We start from the raw sequence: 17,046 nt of genomic DNA, 5'->3' as shown, positions 1-17,046 counted from the left end.
ATAAACTCTGAATCCTCAGATTACTGAATACTTGTATCCAGAATTCTAAAGTTGTCATAGTTGTTTAACAGTCGTTGAGTGATCTTTACGGACAATATAGACGTCCCTTCCTAAATGTGTTCTATTTGCACTTTGTTGGATTTCCTTTACATTGCTCACATTCGCACCTTGTTTTAACAGTAAAGATCAGTAAATCAGAAACCAACACAGGATTGTTTCAGATAAACTATGGATTGTCCTCTCTGCAATCTGTGTGAATTTATAGCTGACCAGGCCCCTTTGGATGGCTAGAATTTGCCAGTCTAAAGCCTATCCCTTTCTAACAACAAACATTGAAAATTAAAGGTAAAACAAAATAAAACTCAAAGTAAATCTTGTTTACAAGCTATCCCTTTCTTCCTACAAACAATGATAAAAATAAATCTCACAAACCAACACAGGATTCTTTCAAATAAGTTCTGGATATTTGTCTGTCTGTCTATCTGTATCAAATATATCACTATATGGCCTTACAAAAAATTCAGTTGTTAGAACTAAGGTATTAACTTATACTTTCCCAAGGAGTCACTTCCAAAAAACGTACCTATTATGCAAAAAGGTAGACTAGTTTGAAAAATATTTTCCAACTTTATAACACAAGTAGACAGTGGAGATCTACTGACAAAATGTTACTAACTGTTACAAAATCTAACAACTTAGCTGATGACTCTTTGTACTCCTCTTTCCTGGTCAAAATCTGGACCCCCCTTCCTCTCACACAACAAACACCAACTCTTAAGGCACAAACAAGACAATATCCTAAGGGATATCTGACTCTGTACATGCACAGCTCTTGGATGATAATGTCCTATCCCTATCTTTTACTTTCGCCTTTTCTTTCCGGGCACGTAACCCTTAGTTAATGTTCCAGAATCTCCTCAATGTCCCCCACCTCTCCCATTTCTTGCTTCTACCTATCCTAAAACTTTTCTGTCTCATCACTTAAAACTAATATTTCATTTTCCTCTTTTCCTCTCAGTCTACCAAGTTCATTTCAAAATATGTTCCATAGCTCTTTAGAAACTGTTGCCATTAATTAATGACAACATGTTCAAATGTTGTATGTCTGTTGATTACTTGCATATCTCTGTTTACTATGTTCTTTATGTACTTTTTTCTGTGCTTTTTCCCCCCTGGAAAAGATTCATAACTCATTATAAGATGTTTATATTAATGAATGATAAACAAATATACAACATTTAAAAAAAGAGTAGGATTGCAGGAACATAGGCAAGTACTAGGTTAGCTGCCTTTGTGGTAATACTTGTATACCTCTGTTTTCTATGATCTTTACATAATGTTGAAATCTTTATGGAGCTTTTCTCCCCAGGCCTCTGCTGAAAAGGGATAGCTTTCTACCCAGTCAGACTGTCCTGTTAAACTAAGGCAAAATATAAATACATATTTTAAAACTGTTGAAACAGAAAAAATGACAAGCATTTAGCTGTCACTGTGGCCTCAACAGCCAACTGTGATGGAGGCAAACTAGTTCTGAATAGGAGACTGAGAAGGGATTATGGGATAGTTTGTAGGAGCTCAAGGCACTAGAGCACTACCTAATGGCCAGATCAGGTCAGAGCACAAGCTTAGTAGCCCAACTGTCAGATTGGACAGACCAATTAAACAGGATCAGTGATGCAGCACTTAAAAAAAGTCATGAAGAAAACAAAGAACCTCAATATGCATGCCCAGCTCGTAGGAAAAGCAAAAAAATAAATAAATTAGAAACTCATAAGCAAGCCCCCCTGCATCCCATACCCTATAAATTTATATATACCAACTCAGAGAATGCCATACCTTGGAGAAAAGGGAATATTCCTGGAAATGGCCATCTCAGACTTAGTATATGTAAGTCCATTTTTCGGTCATTCAGTCTCCGTGTCTAGAAACTTGCTCTAGTGGTCCTGACATTTCAAATAGTTACCACAGAAAAGCAATTCTTCATAAAGGGGGTATAGAATATATTAAAGACTCAGTAGAACTGGCAGCAGTATATGCATCAAGACAGACATGAAAATAACTCAGAAAGCATAAATTGGGCATTTTACAATTAGAGCAGAAAGAAGTGATGGAAAAGACAAGGACAGACAGCCTATTTGCTCTGGGGCACATTCAATTTCATTGTCTCTCACACACGCACACACAAACACACAAACACACACACACACACACACACACACACACACACACACACACACACACACTAACCTCATGAATTCTAGCTATTCCTGTGAGTAATGTCACTTCTCCTGGAAACCGCTCAAGTCCTTGCTTGAAAATAGTAAGGGCTGTCAAAGGCTGATCCAGACGCACATAAACCTGTTGGGAAGAAAGGGGGATAAACAAGAAAACAACAATGAAAGAAATTAACAGCAGTGAATACAAGATTAACTTCAGAAACAGGAAATATGAAATATAAACAAACTCCTAATGCTTTAGCAAGACCTAAATGAGGCAATGTATTTCAAATAATACATTACATTTATTAGTCCGGCTTGAGTAAACAATTAATCCTCATACCCAGGGTGTTTGATAGCTCCTGTTTAATGTTCAAAACATGCTGCCCAGTAATTTTAAATCTCCACATTTACTGATATCTTTCTATATGTCACTGCTTACCAGTACAGCTTTTCACAAAAAGTGCCAAGACTAACATAAGCTACCAACCTGAGATACCAGCCTGAGAGTTTTTAATCAACAAATAGGGAAAATACAAAATTGTATTAGTTAAACCTGATTGTGCAATTGGTGGTAATTATGTTCAAAAGTTATTAAACTTGGAAAGTAGATTTATACTGAATTTTGGTACACTTGCTCCTAGGGGCATGAATTTAGAAATGAATTTGAGTTTATAAAGTTGAATGTATGGAAATGTAATGTATCATGGTTCTTTAAATATTTTCTTAAAAATAGTTAATTGATTAATTGTGTAATTGATGCTCTTATAAAAAAGTACTGCTGTATGTTGTGAATTCATTCCTGTGAAGGCTTGTATAGCCGAGGTACCAGAAGACATTAAATTACAGCAGCTCTCAGCTCCAGCATGTGGTTGTTCTTTAAAAGACAAAATAAAATAATATCACAACAAGGAGGTAAGTATGGTTATGACAACTGTTGCACTGGTATAAATGTGTAGACTGGGATCTAACTTGTGCAGACAGTGACCTAGATATAACTAGCATTCTGAAGCTGGCTTGGTAGGAGAAGGAAAGTACAACGGTCTAAAATCGTAGAATAACAGTACATGTCCCTCCTTTCACTGTTGTAGTATTCATAACAGAAGGGACCTCCTGCCAAGGACAGCCCTACATCCAATCAGTACACTAAAGCCTGTAATTCTTACCAGTGTTGTACATCAGAAGTATACTCCCCGTGTCAGTGTCGGGTATGAAGGTGACATACAGATGCTCCATACTCAGAACTGAAGGGCCCCAAGAGAACAAGAGCTATCCCAGAAGAAAAGTGAAGACATACATCCAGGAAAAAAAGAAGATACCTAGGGAGAAGGGCAAAAAACACTCAGCTAGGCAAATGTTCCCAAAAGAAAAAAAGGAGAAAAAAAAGGAAGAAGGGCGGGAGGGACTGAATACTTCAGCTGTGATAAGTGGGAAATCTACTGTTACGGTAAGATTTTAAACAACTGTACTATGTCCTTCCTTATCACTGTTGCACTATTCTGAGCCTATGGGAGACTACAAAAGGTACTGTAAGGAATGGGAAGAGGAACCCTCCCCAAACCCATGAAGGACAGCCTTGGTAAAACCTGCCCTGCATCTGGAAACGACTTCCAACTTATAATGTAGTGAAGGGAGGACCCCCCACAAACCCATAAAGGATAGCTTCATCAAAACCAGTCCTGGCCCTAGAAATGACACCAAACTTTTAGTGTTATGAAGGGAGGAACCCTCCACAAACCCATGAAGGACAGCTTTGGTAAAACCCACCCTGGCTCTGGAAAAGATATCCAACTTGTAACGTAGTGAAGGGAGGAATCCTCATACAACCCATGAAGGACAGCCTTAGCAAAACCCACCCTCGCTCTGGAACCCAATATTTTGGCATGAAAAGAAACAAAACGTTGCTAAGATTTATGTGTAACCTTTGTCTTATCTAAATAATACCGGAGCTGTTTATGAAGATCCAAGGTGTGTATAATCTTCTTACTAGCAGACTGTGGAGAAGGAAAAAAGGAAGGAAACTGGATAGACTGATTAAGGGACAACTCACTAACCACCTTGAGCATAAAAGAAGGATTTACTACGCAGACACCCTGTCCTTATGACAAATAAAAACAGAAGAAACCACCACCAAAGCTTGGTGTTCAGAAACTCTCTTGGCGGACGTTAGAACACCCAAAAGAATAGTCTTCCAGGTGCAATGTTGCAGGCAAGCAGCAGCAGCAAGCCCAAAAGGAGCCTGGGTCAATTTTTCAAAAACAGAATTAAGGTTCCAAGAAGGAGGGGTGGGCTTTTTGGAGACCTTATGTGAAGGATTCCTTTCAGAAATTGTTTAACCTCAAAACGAGAGGCCAATGGTGAAGTCAAAAGCAGACAAGCAGATATTTTTGTCAAGTGAGCTTTAACAGAGGAATATGCCAAGCCAGCATAGATCAGTTCACACAAGTAAGAGAAAACCAAAGGGACCCCCCCCCCCCACACACACACACAAAGGGGGGATCCTGGTGAAGTTTAAAACACTAAACAGAAAATCTCTTCCAGTTGGATATACATGACTTTCTGGTATTGGATTTCCTGGCCTGGCCCTCCTGCAGAACCTTAAGCACATGTTCAGAGAAATGGTGTCAAAAGTGTATTCAATTCTTATCACCCAAACTGTCAAGTGAAGAGTGGACAGATGTGGAAGAAACCCCTTGTCCTGTGTGAGAAGATCCATCCAGTGAGGAAACCTGTGGTGAATGCTTCTGGCCTGATGAAAAAGGAGGGGAACCAGTGCTGTCTGGGCCAGAAGGGATTCACCAAGAAAGATGTTTCAGAGTCCTGTTTGATGTTGTACAGGACTCTGGGAAGAAAAGGGGGGCATAAAGGAACACCCCCTTCCATAGACAAGGCATGCTATCCACCCTCCAAGCCAGAGGACCTGCTGTTCTGGAAAAGAAGTGAGGAAGTTGGCTGTTCCGAGAGGAGGCAGAGAGATCCACTTGAGGGATACCCCACTGATGAACTATGTCCACAGACACCTCTCTGTGACGCATCCATTCATAAGGGTGTGCCCTGGAACCACTCAGTCTGCCACCAGGTTTTGCCCTGAAGGAATGTAAACTGCCTAAAGAGAAGCCTGCATTTGGATAGCTAGATCCCAGACCTGACAAAGATGTTGATGTACCACATGACTGTGGGTGTTGCCTATATAGACCCTTAAGGGGCCTGGGGACCAAAGGGAATGGAACGCCTGGAGAAAAAACATAAGTGCCTGCATTTCTTTGATGTTGATGCAACCCAGTCACTAATGACTGAGCCAGACACCCAGAAACCTTACAATGCCTGAAGTAGCTCCTCAGCCCTGATCTGAAGCGTCCATAAAGAACTCCTCAGATGGAGCAGGAGGCTGGAAAAGGATACCTGGATTAAAGATAGGATTTGAATCCACCACTGAAGCTAGAGTTTCAGACAAGGAAATAAGGGAAACAAACTCCAGTGGGTGGCAATGCTAGGCCACACTGACAGCAGGTATCCCTGAAACTTTCTCATGTAATGTCTGGCTAAACAAGCATTGGGATGGTTGAGACCATGAACCCCAGAACCCCCAGAAACTGCCTGGCAGGCATGAGAGACAGAGGGAGCAAGGACTGGAATCAAATTGTTAGAGAGAGTACTTTGGAAGTAGGCAGAGATGCCAGCAATGGAAAAGTTTGAATTCTGAATCCCAGTAAAGTGTGATCCTGAGGGGGGCGGGGTAGGACAGATTTCTGTGGACTGATGGTGAAATTCAGACTGTGCAAAAGTAGTCTGGAAGTGCACGTCCTGCAGGAGCCTGAAAGTAGAGGGAGCCCGAAAGAGCAGATTATCTAGATAAGGAAAGATTTGTACTCCTTGAAGCCTGCAGAAAACTATGACTAGAACCAGGCACTTGGTGAGCACCCTTGCTGGTATGGAGAGACCAAAGGGCAAAGCACAGAACTGAAAATGACAGGAACAAACAAGAGAAACAACTACTTCCTAAATAGAGGGTGAATGGGAATATGAAGTTAAGCATCCTTCAAATCCAGGGAAACTAGGAATGTCTGGGGAAGCAAAAGGAGAAACAAGGTCTGGAGGCAAAGTATTCTGAAAGTATTCAAAAAGAAAAGGTCTAACACAGGCCTCTAGAATCTTTCCTTTCTGGGAACTTAAAACACATTTGAAAAAACTTGTGCCCTTTAGGGCCTCTGGGACACATTGAATTGTGCCCTGATCTATACACCCTGTAACACCTCTGAAAAATGAGGAATTTGGTCTGAGGAGGTTTGGGGAAATGTCAAGGGGGGGACTTTCAGACCATGAAGTAGTCTTGATGGATGATTGAAAGGTACCCAAGTGTCTGAAGTAATCTTTTGCAAAACAAGGAGAGACAGAGCCTGTGAAGCAAAGGAACCTGGCCAAGGGGACAGGAATGAAGAATGTCAGATCAAGGCAAATTTGTCCTGAAAGGAAGACTTTTGAGGTCTAGGCATCAAAGTTAGTTTGTCAAAAAAAAACACTCCTAGGGACTTTTTCACCTTTGTTGAATTGATGAGGCTGTCTATGAACAAAGGCAGTTTTAACAGGATAATTCCTCTGAAACTTAGGAACGGGACAGATATAAATCTGTTTAAGGTCCTTCATAACCTTACTTTGGTCTGGCAAGGTCTTAAATAAATCCACCACTGGAGTAACAAGGAGATTTTGATTATCTAGGGGAGCATCAAGAAACTTTGCCTGGATGTCAATGGGCAAAGGTTGAAGACAAAGCCAGGAATATCGCCTCATGATAGAGGCTGAAGCAGCAGCTCTAGAGGAGGCATCAGCAGCATCATAACTATGATTAATGGAGTGACAAGCCACCAGAGATGTGGATCCCAACAAAAAAAGAGCAATGGACTTAGCCTCAGAATCAGGCAAGTCAGACAGAACCCACCCACCTAAGACAAAAGGGATAACATATACTTGGTCATATGAGTTTGAAAGTTAATGGCATGAAATGTCAGGGTGGCAGAAGTATAGACTTTCTTCCCCAGCCTTTCCATAGCTTGACTATCCTTGCTGATAGAAGAAGCTTAGAGGAAGGCACAAGTCAAGAAAGCTTATTAGCAGGGACAGAAACCACAGCAGGGTTAGGACGACACTTATAAAGAAACTTGAAAGCCTCAGGTACCTTATAAAAATGGTCAGGCTTCTTAGGGGTGGGAGGTTGGGAGTTAGGAGCCAAAAAAGCAGCAGAAAAAGTTTCCACTAGAGCAGCCAACACGGGAGAAAGTACAGTTGTGTACACTTACCATAAATGTGGATGCTCGAGTGTATTCACTGTTGCAGTCATTACATTTGGGTAATCTGCTGGCAGGCTGCCCTCAGTCTTAACAAAGTCTTGGGTCTTGCGTCAGTTGCTGTCCCTTCTTCCATGACGTCAGGTCGTCAGGGGTATAAAACATGCAGCCGACGCCATTACATCAGTTTTTCCTTCCCCAGATGTCAGGTGTCCCCAAATGCGGAGCAAATAAAATTAAAAACACAAAAATATACCTCCAACCAAAAGCAAATACACCAAAAAGGAAAGTAGAGGCATAGTAACAGAAAAACAGGTTGCTGGAGGGAGGGTAACTAGGACTACAACAGTGAATACACTCGAACATCTACATTTATGGTAAGTACACACAACTGTACTATGTTCTTCATGTTTCACTGTTGTAGACATTACATTTGGGTAGATTCCCAAAGCTATGGTTGGGAGGATGGGTTTATACAGCATTAGGACTGGCTATAAGACCCTGCAAGACAGCAGGAGCAAAGCCAGCTCTGGATTTAGAGAAAATTGGAAAATGATAATGCTTGGTGAAAGTATGTACTGAACTCCAGGTAGCAGCTTCTAGAATATCCCTGGTAGGAACACCTCTGAGAAAGGCTGCAGAAGTAGATGCAGCCCTGGAGGAATGAGATCTGATCCCCTGGGGGATAGGTTTTCCATGGTGCTTATAGCAGAAATGAATGCAATGGCTTATCCATTTAGAAATGGTTTGTTTTGAAATAGCCTTCCCCTCTGCACAGCAGCAAATGCCACTAGCAATTGTTCAGATTTTCTTTGAAATTTAGTTCTGTCCAAGTAGAATCTAAGTTGTCTGTGCACGTCCAAGGAATGCAGAATCCGTTCCCCTTTGTTCTGCGGATTGGGATAGAAGGTTGGCAAATGAATGGACTGGTTAAGAGCCACACTGGAAACCACCTTGGGCATGAAGGATGGATTGGTCCTCAGAGATACCCTGTCCGCATGAAAGATGATGAAAGGCTCCACTGCCATAGGGGCCTGTAATTCAGATATCCTTCTAGCTGAAGTGATTGCTAATAGGAAGTCTGTTTTCCAAGAAAGAAATTTTAAGTCTACAGTAGCAGTTGTCTCGAAAGGAAGTAAAGTGAGCTTTTCCAAAACAAAGTTAAGGTCCCAGGCAGGGGCAGGAGCTCTCCTGGGTGGTCTCAAGTTCTTTGCCCCTCTGAGATACTGCTTGAGCAGGGGATGAGAAAAGAGGGGTGGTTCTGTGTTATAGTGAGCTGAAACAGCTGAAGCGTGGATTTTAATAAAGGAAAAATACAGAACATTGTGAAGCATCTCAGTTAATAATCTGAGGTAAATTGGACGCTGCTATGCTCATCCCTAAAGATTGGTTCCAGGCACAGAATCTTTTCAATTTGTCAGCATAACATTTTCTAGTACTAGGTCTTCTCGCCTCCAAGATGACATCCATCACAGGTTTGCTGAGGGATGCTAAGGGTGAATTTAAGTAATTAGCCAAGCTGCAAGATTCAATGTTGGGAGCTGAGGGTGCAGAATTTGGTTGTCCTGTTGAGACAGCAAGGAAGGTGTCTGAGGCAGGTCCCATGGAGATATTTGTGACACACTGCGCAGGAGTGGGTACCAGTGTTGGCGTGGCCAGTCTGGAGCAATCAAAATCATTTTTGGTTTGTCCTGTTTGACTTTTAGCAGAACTTTGGAGAGCAGAGGCAGAGGGGTAAAGGCGTAGACTGATAGGTTTTTCCAGCTGAAGGACACAGCATTCACTTTCCAGGCTTTTTTGTGAGGAGTTTTTGTGCAAAATTTGTCCAACTGGTAGTTCTGAGGGAAGGTAAATAAATCTATGTCTGGGCTCCCCCATTTGCTTGTCAACATGTTTATCCATGATTCCAGTTTCCACTCGTGTGGGTCCATGAGATTTCTGCTTAGTCCGTCTGCCAGTGTATTCAGTTTTCCTGGCAGGAATTGAGCTTGTAGTTGCACTTGGTAGCTCAAGGCGGTGTTCCACAATGCCATGGCTAGTATGCAGATGGGATAGGAATGTGTACCCTCCTGCTTGTTTATGTACCACATAACTGTGGTGTTGTCCATCTTTACCATTAGTTGTCCCGGATGAATGTAGTCCTTGAAGGCTTTCAGAGCATTCTGTACAGCTAACATTTCTTTTTGACTGATATGTAGGTGCATTTGATTTGGGTTCCATTTGCCCTGAATGCACTTCCCTGCCAGGTGAGCCCCCCCCGTGCATAGTCTGATGCACCTGCAGTTAGGGTTTGGGCAGCAGGGGGTAGTGTGAATGGCAGTCCCTTGTTTTGGTGGCAGGCCTCTGCCCACCAAAGGAACTCCAGACGTAGGTAAGGTATGATAGGAATCATTGTTTCCAGGTTGTGACAATATTGACTCCATAGACCTTTTAAGTACCACTGACGTTTCCTCATATGCAGTCTTGCATATGGAATTAGAAGAATGCAGGAGGCCATTAACCCCAAGGCTTGCAGTATTTGTCTTGCAGATAGCAGGGTTTTTGTGGCCACTTGTTTGAAGTAAGTTACCAAATTAATTTGCTTTTCTGGCGTGAGGAAAGCCATGTGGCCAGTTGTATTCAAGCTGCACCCAGGAATGCAATCTGTTGAGAGGGTACCAGTTGTGATTTCTTTTCGTTTATGGTGTACCCTAGACAAGTTAGAACCCTTTTTACAAACGCCAGATGATTTAGAAGTATGGCCTGGTTTTCTGCCTGAATTAGACAATCGTCCAGGTACGGATATATTTGAATATTTATTTGCCTGCAAAATGCAATTACTGGAGCCAGGCACTTTGCGAATATCCTGGGCGCAGTAGACAAGCCAAAGGGCAGTGCAGAGAACTGATAATGCAAGTAGCCTGCTTTGAAGCATAGGTATCTTCTGCAAGATTCCCTGATTGGGATATGCAAGTAAGCTTCTTTTAAATCTAGAGTTGTCAACCAGGCATCTTTGCCTAACATAGGAAGTAACTGCTGAAGAGTCAGCATCTTGAATTTTGGAATCTCCAGAAAGGTGTTTAGAGTAGACAGGTCCAGAATTGGACACCATGATTTGTCTTTTCTGGGTACCAGAAAAACCTGGAATAGAAACCTTGTCCCCTTTCCTCTTCTGGTACCAGTTGAATAGCTCCCAAGGTTAAGAGGGAAAGTACTTGTTTCTAAGCCTCTGCCCACCGATTTGGGGGCAGGTCTGGCCACCCGTTTGGTGTTGGCAACATGTGGAAATGAAATCTGTATCCCTGGGACACTATATTTAAAACCCATTTGTCCTGGGTTATGAGTTTCCAGTTTTTTGCATGAATGAGAAGTTATGTACCTACCATAACGTTCCATGTTAGTTGTCTTCTCTCGCCTTCTTTCTTGCTTGATGGGTTCGGAGCCGATCCTCGGCTCCGACTCGGCACTTGCTAAGCTCGAGAGTCACTTTTACCAGCTCGAGGCAGCCCCATATCCCATGATGCAAGGCGGTAAGTACCCAGATCTCGTTTGATGACAAAAGGGCAATAGCACCTAGCATAATAACTTCCCAAAGGAAGAAAGAAGGAGAGAAAAAAACCTGCAGGATGGTAGAAGGACCAGCTCTGTATGGTCTTCAGAAGTATAACTCCTTGTATAGAAAGGTCTGTCCAGGCCTGGGGGAAGGAGGGAGGGTCGCAAGAAAGAAGGCGAGAGAAGACAACTAACATGGAACGTTATGGTAGGTACATAACTTCTCAATGTTAAGTTGTCAATCTCGCCTTCATTCTTGCTTGATGGGACCGCGTCCCTAGCACCTTTATCCTGGGTGGCTCAATGGAACAGACTCTTGAGAACTGTAGAGCCAAAACTGGCTCTGTCCCTGGAGGCCAAATCTAATTTGTAATGGGAAACAAATGTATGAGGAGTGGCCCAAGTGGCTGCTGCACAAATAGTGTCTAAAGGAAGTCTAGCTTGAAAGGCTGTAGAAGTAGCTAAGCTTCTGGTTGAATGTGCTTTTGGTTTCGAGCACAGCTGTTTTCCACTGAGCCGATAAATTTCAGAGATGACAGAAGAAAGCCATCTAGACAAGGTCACTTTTGAGACAGGAAGGCCTTTCTTGTTATCAGCATATTAAACAAAGAGTTGATCGGATTTCCTGAATTGTTTTGTTCTGTCCAAATAATATCTGAGTTGGCGGTGGACATCAAGATAATGTAATTTTTGTTCCGATCTGTTTGAATAGTTTGGAAAAATACAGGAGATCAATGGCTTGATTCAAATTAGTCTTTGAGGCGACCTTAGGCAAAAAGGTTGGATTAGTTCTCAATGATACTCTGTCTTTGTGGAAGACCAAATAGGGGGGGCGAACAGATAGAGCATGAAGTTCAGACACCCTCCTAGCTGATGTAATAGCAACCAGGAATAAAGTTTTCCATGAAAGAAATTTCAGGGAACAAGAAACAGCTGGCTCGAAGGGGGGAAGAATCAAGGATGCCAGCACTAAATTTAGGTCCCATTGAGGAGGAGGACTCCTGACTGGAGGCTTCAGGAGGAAAATTCCTTTCAAGAAGGCTCTACAAAGCCTGTGGGACATAATGTTGTGATCTGCGAACCCGACATGAAAGTTCGAGATAGCAGCCAACTGAACTTTGACTGTGGAAGAAGAGGAGCCCGTGAAAAATCTCCGCTAAGAAATCCAAAACTGCTTGAACTGGAGCAGTGAAGGGATCAATATTCTTGGCTTTAGCCCAATAAGAAAAACGTTTCCATTTGCTAGTATAAATCCTCCTGGTAGAGGATTTTAAGGAAGCTACTATGATGTCTCTAACAGGGTTAGAGATCATAGGAAGCCTGGCTAAGGAAGGAAGTGGAACAACCATGCTGTGAGGTTGAGAGAAGGGATAGACCGGTGCAGCTGACCGGATTGGTGAATCAGAAGATCTGGCACTGGGTCCAGATGCCACGGCTGCACCAAAAGGTGACGATGAAGGAACGGAAACCAAATTTGTCGAGGCCAATAAGGAGCAATGAGAATCAATTTGGCTCTCAAACGGTTGCTTTCTGGATAACTAGAGGATCAGAGGAAATGGAGGAAAGGCATAAAGAAGTCCCTGGGGCCAATCCTGGGTCAGAGCGTCTCTGGGGATGGCCTGGCAGTGGGAAGAGAGAGAAGAAGTCTGGGCATTTGCTGTTTTGGGGAGTAGCAAAAAGATCGCAACATGGGCGACCCCATTCCAGAAAAATCTCTTCCACTATAGATTGTTTGAGAGACCACTCATGAGGCATGAGAATAGCTCTGCTCAATCTGTCCGCTAAAATGTTGGTTTTCCCAGGGATATGTGTTGCTACCAGAAACCGATGAGAGGAGATCGCCCATTGCCAAAGTCTGAGCGCTTCTCGACACAAGGGGTGGGACTTGGTTCCGCCCTGTTTGTTGATATACCAAACTACAGACATGTTGTCTGTGTGGACTGCAATTGTCCCTAAGGGAAGAAAGTCGTTGAGGGCTTGCAACGTTAAAAGCACTGCTCTCATCTCTAGGACATTTATGTGCAGGTGGTATTCGAAAGGTTGCCACGCCCCATGAACCATCCTGCCCTGATAATGCCCCCACCCGATCAGGAGGCATCCGTAGTGACAGTGGCTACCGGGATGGGGGTACAAAGTGTCTGCCTTGGTGAATCTGGGGAGAAGTGATCCACCAAGCAAAATGATTCTTGCAAATCTGTGTCACCAGTATTTGGTGACGCATTGGAAGTTGTTGGTAAGACCACTGAGTGAACAACATCCATTGAAGAAGGCATATAGAAGCGAGCCAGGGAAGAAGGGTAATGGCCGCAGCCATGAGGCCTAACACCTTTAGAACCATTCTGGCCTGTACCTTCTTGCTGGCTAGAATGATCCTGATGTGATTTTGAATGTCTGAGATTCTTTGATCTGTAAGGGTAGCTGACATCCGAACAGTATTTAAGTTTGCGCCTATGAAAGTAATAGACTGGCAGGGCAATAAGGATGATTTTTCGGAGTTGATCGAGATGCCCAATTGAGAACAAAGATTTATTGTGTAATCCCTGGCTTGAAGAAGCTGATGCCTGGTGGTGGCTGAAAGGAGCCAGTCGTCGAGATACGGAAACACCTGGAATCCTTGACGTCTCAGGTGAGCCGTGACCACTGCCATACATTTGGTGAACACTCTGGGGCTGTAGTGAGACCAAAGGGCAGGGCTCTGAACTGGAAATGACTGGACCCCAGCCGAAGCGGAGAAATCTCCTGGAGCATCTGTGAATTTTTATGTGATAGTACGCATCCTGAAGATCTATTGAGCACATCCAGTTGTCCTTCTGTAAGAAGGGCAGAATTGACTGAAGAGTGACCATTCGGAATCTTGTCTTCCTCACAGACTTGTTGAGTCTGCTGAGATCCAATATTGGTCTCCAGTCTCCCGTCTTCTTGGGGACCAAAAAGAACCTTCAGTAGATTCCGGGCTCTGAATGATCTGTTGTAACTGGCTGAATGGCTCTTTTTTGCAGAAGTTTTAAGACTTCTAACTCTGCAATTTCCCTTAGACTGGGTGGTACATCTGGAAGGGAATTTGAGTGAGAGAAAGGACTTTCCTCGAAAGGAATTTTGTAACCCTCGGATATGATCGACTGTACCTATCTGTCTTGAGTGAGGGAACGCCAGGCATCTGGGTACAGCGATAGTCTTCCCCCAACTGCCTCCAAGGATGGACAGTCGGGCAACATCTCAGGGATGCTGAAAGGGCTTGTCAGAGAGAGGCTCTCTGCTTCCCTGGTTCTGTGGACCCCCTCTGCCTCTAGAGCGGCGTCTGTTATTGTTACCCCCTCTGCCTCTAGGGGTAAACTGACCACGTGAATCCGGCGTGACTCCTTGGGATTTGCGGAACCACATTTTGCCACCCTTCTGTCCTTTGGGGTAAGGTCTAGAAGGGGTGAGTCTTGCCGTCCTGCTCACACCTGGTCAACGTTTCCTTCACTTGAGGGCCAAACAAAGCTGAACCATCAAAGGGAGAGTTTGTGAAGGACGCCTTAAAGGGATCTGCAAAATTACAGAGCCGCATCCAGGCTTGGCGTCTAAGAGCCACACCTGTACCTGCGGCCCTGCTCGCTCCATCTGCTGCATATGATATCAGTTGCATGGAGGAGTTAGCAATAGAATTAAGGGTTCCTAGTAGTGAAGCAATTTTTTCTTGAGCCCCTGCAGCTGTCGGATCCTGTACTACTTCACCTAGCTCTTTAAGGATATCCCTCTGGAGTCTGGTGAAGTGACATAGGTAGTTCAGCGAACGCATAGCAAAGGTCGCTGAAGAGAACATCCGCTTACCATACCTATCCATAGTCCTAGAGTCCTTGTTAGGAGGATGGACAGGAACGGAAGGATCTGCAAGTTCCTTTTTAGTGGCAGCCGCCACCACCATGGCATCAGCAGGGACACCTTTCGTGAGGAATTGCTTGTCCGAAGGGGCAGTAATAAATTTTGAAGGCCTCCTAGGGACTGGCTCTACAGAGTCAGGAGCAGCCCAAGCCTTTTGAGCAATCACCTGCATAAGGGGGTCGAAAGGCGGAGACACCCAGGAGGTGGAGGGCCGAGATCCAAACGCCTCCAGGTATACCGACTCATCCTCAGAGGGATTATTGGAGGGCCAGTTTCCCCTCTGTTTAAGGAGTTCTAGGATGTCTCCTCAGAGGGGGATCTTGGGGATCCCTCCGACTCATCTAAGTCGGTATCTGAAGTGATAGACTCAGGGGAGTCTACGTGTTTCCTCTTACAGGTCCTCTTGCGCGGAGGATCCCCTGACTGATCAGGAGAATCCTCGGAAGAGGGGGTTCTTCCCAATGGGGAAACCTGAGGCGGAGGATCTCTGGGTCCGGGAGCAAGAGAAGTGGCAGAGATATCGACAGGCACCATAGAGGGAGGAGCTAAGGGAACAGACTGCTGGCTGAGTCCAGTGGCCAGCACACTCTTCATCACCTCGAGGCTCCCCTCCCAGGGAGGTCCGAGAGAACCCGTTCAAGAACCAGGAACTCCAGGGTCCACCGAGAGGGAAGGCTCGAGGCAGATGTCGGAGCCGAGCTCACCAGGCCGAGGCTCCAAGGGGAAGAGTGGGGTCGGACAAGGGTCCGATGCCACTCACCCCTCGGAGGAGACCAGGAAGCCCGACCACGAATCCCTCTAAGTAAGGTCTCAAGAGGAGATAAGAGTAGAGGCTGAAGGAGCAGAAGGGGTATCTGTCCCTCAGCCGTAGCAGAAACCATTCCCGAAGACTCCAACTCCAAACTCTGGGGTAGAGTCGAAGGAGGAACTGCAATGGGGTGTGGACTAATAGTCGTCTGTTGAGACGGACTATGTAGCATCTGGGCCAGTGCCTGTGATTTTAATAATCTACTGACCACTCTCTCTAAATCATGGTCAGAAAGCCTGGATGACCTGGATGATCGGCTCCGATGGCTCCGTTCCGAGAGGAGAGGAGATGCCGGAGCCGAGAGTATCGCTTCCAAGGAAGGAAACCTAGACCTCTTCCTCGAAGGAACCATCGGAGCCGACGAAACTATGGAAGCTGTCGGAGCCGACAACTTTTCGGCACCGACAGAAAGTTTCGATGCATCGGCTCCGGCCGGAGCCGATACAGTCATAAAAGTAAGGGTGTCGGAGCCGGTCGGCGCCGACACCGAAGCCTGAGCCACATGGTGATCGGAACCGATCGGAGCCGACACCGAAGTGGCCAAACCAGAATTGGCACCGATAGCCATCGGTGCCGAAGGTTTGTGCAAACCAGAATCAGCTCCAGCCGGAGCCGATCTCGACTCTGAAAGAGTCGGAGCCGAGGCCGCAGGCTTGGACACAGAAGCCTGGGCCTTGGAAGACTTAGAAGTCTTAGATGGAGCCGACTTAGCCGGAGAGCCCTCCAGCTTAAGTAGGCCCCTCAAAATAAGCTTATTTCTCCTTTCCTGCAGGACTCTCTGGCTAAAAGAAATACAAATTGCACAGGAGTCCTGCAGGTGGAGAGGTCCCAGGCAGTATAAGCAAGAAGTGTGACCGTCTGTCAGAGACATCTTCTGACAGCACGAGTCACACTTCTTAAAGCCTGAGACCCTTTCCTTAGACATGGTGTAAAAACACACACACACAACACCTGTCCAAGAAATATTACAGTCTCAAAAATGAGCAAAAACTATTCTCTCACACACACACACACCCTAACAAGGGGGGGGATGGGATGGGAGAAGGCCTGACTAAAAACTTTAAAGGAGAGAGGGAATTTTAGTCAGAAAAGAAGTAAAACTAGTGTAAAACTATTAAATTTTAGTTTAAAATTAACTTTAAACTGAAAAAGGGGCAAAAGCAGTAGTGTATAAATCACTTACCAGGAGCTGGTAAAAGGAGGACCTCATCAGCGAAGCGGCAAACGAGATCTGAGTACTTACCGCCTTGCATCATGGGATATGGGGCTGCCTCGAGCTGGTAAAAGTGACTCTCGAGCTTAGCAAGTGCCGAGTCGAAGCCGAGGATAGGCTCCGAACCCATCA

The 17,046-nt window shown here is 44.6% G+C and overlaps 1 protein-coding gene across 1 annotated transcript in view; it reads right to left on the bottom strand.

Annotated features, from left to right (window-relative positions):
- Positions 1-17,046, bottom strand: part of TTC8 (tetratricopeptide repeat domain 8) — a gene marked incomplete in the record, with an annotated part of 1,400,571 nt that overhangs the window by 992,380 nt on the left and 391,145 nt on the right. Inside the window, 1 exon segment of the mRNA XM_044073859.1 lies at positions 2,248-2,358. Within this exon segment, the coding sequence (XP_043929794.1) occupies positions 2,248-2,358 (111 nt within the window).

This window comes from Protopterus annectens, chromosome 6.part0 (genome assembly GCF_019279795.1).
Source record: "Protopterus annectens isolate FY-2018-M chromosome 6.part0, PAN1.0, whole genome shotgun sequence".
In the NCBI taxonomy this organism is placed as follows: Eukaryota; Metazoa; Chordata; order Ceratodontiformes; family Protopteridae; genus Protopterus; species Protopterus annectens.
Note: the sequence above shows the minus strand (reverse complement) of the source record. Positions and strands in the feature narration are given on the sequence as shown.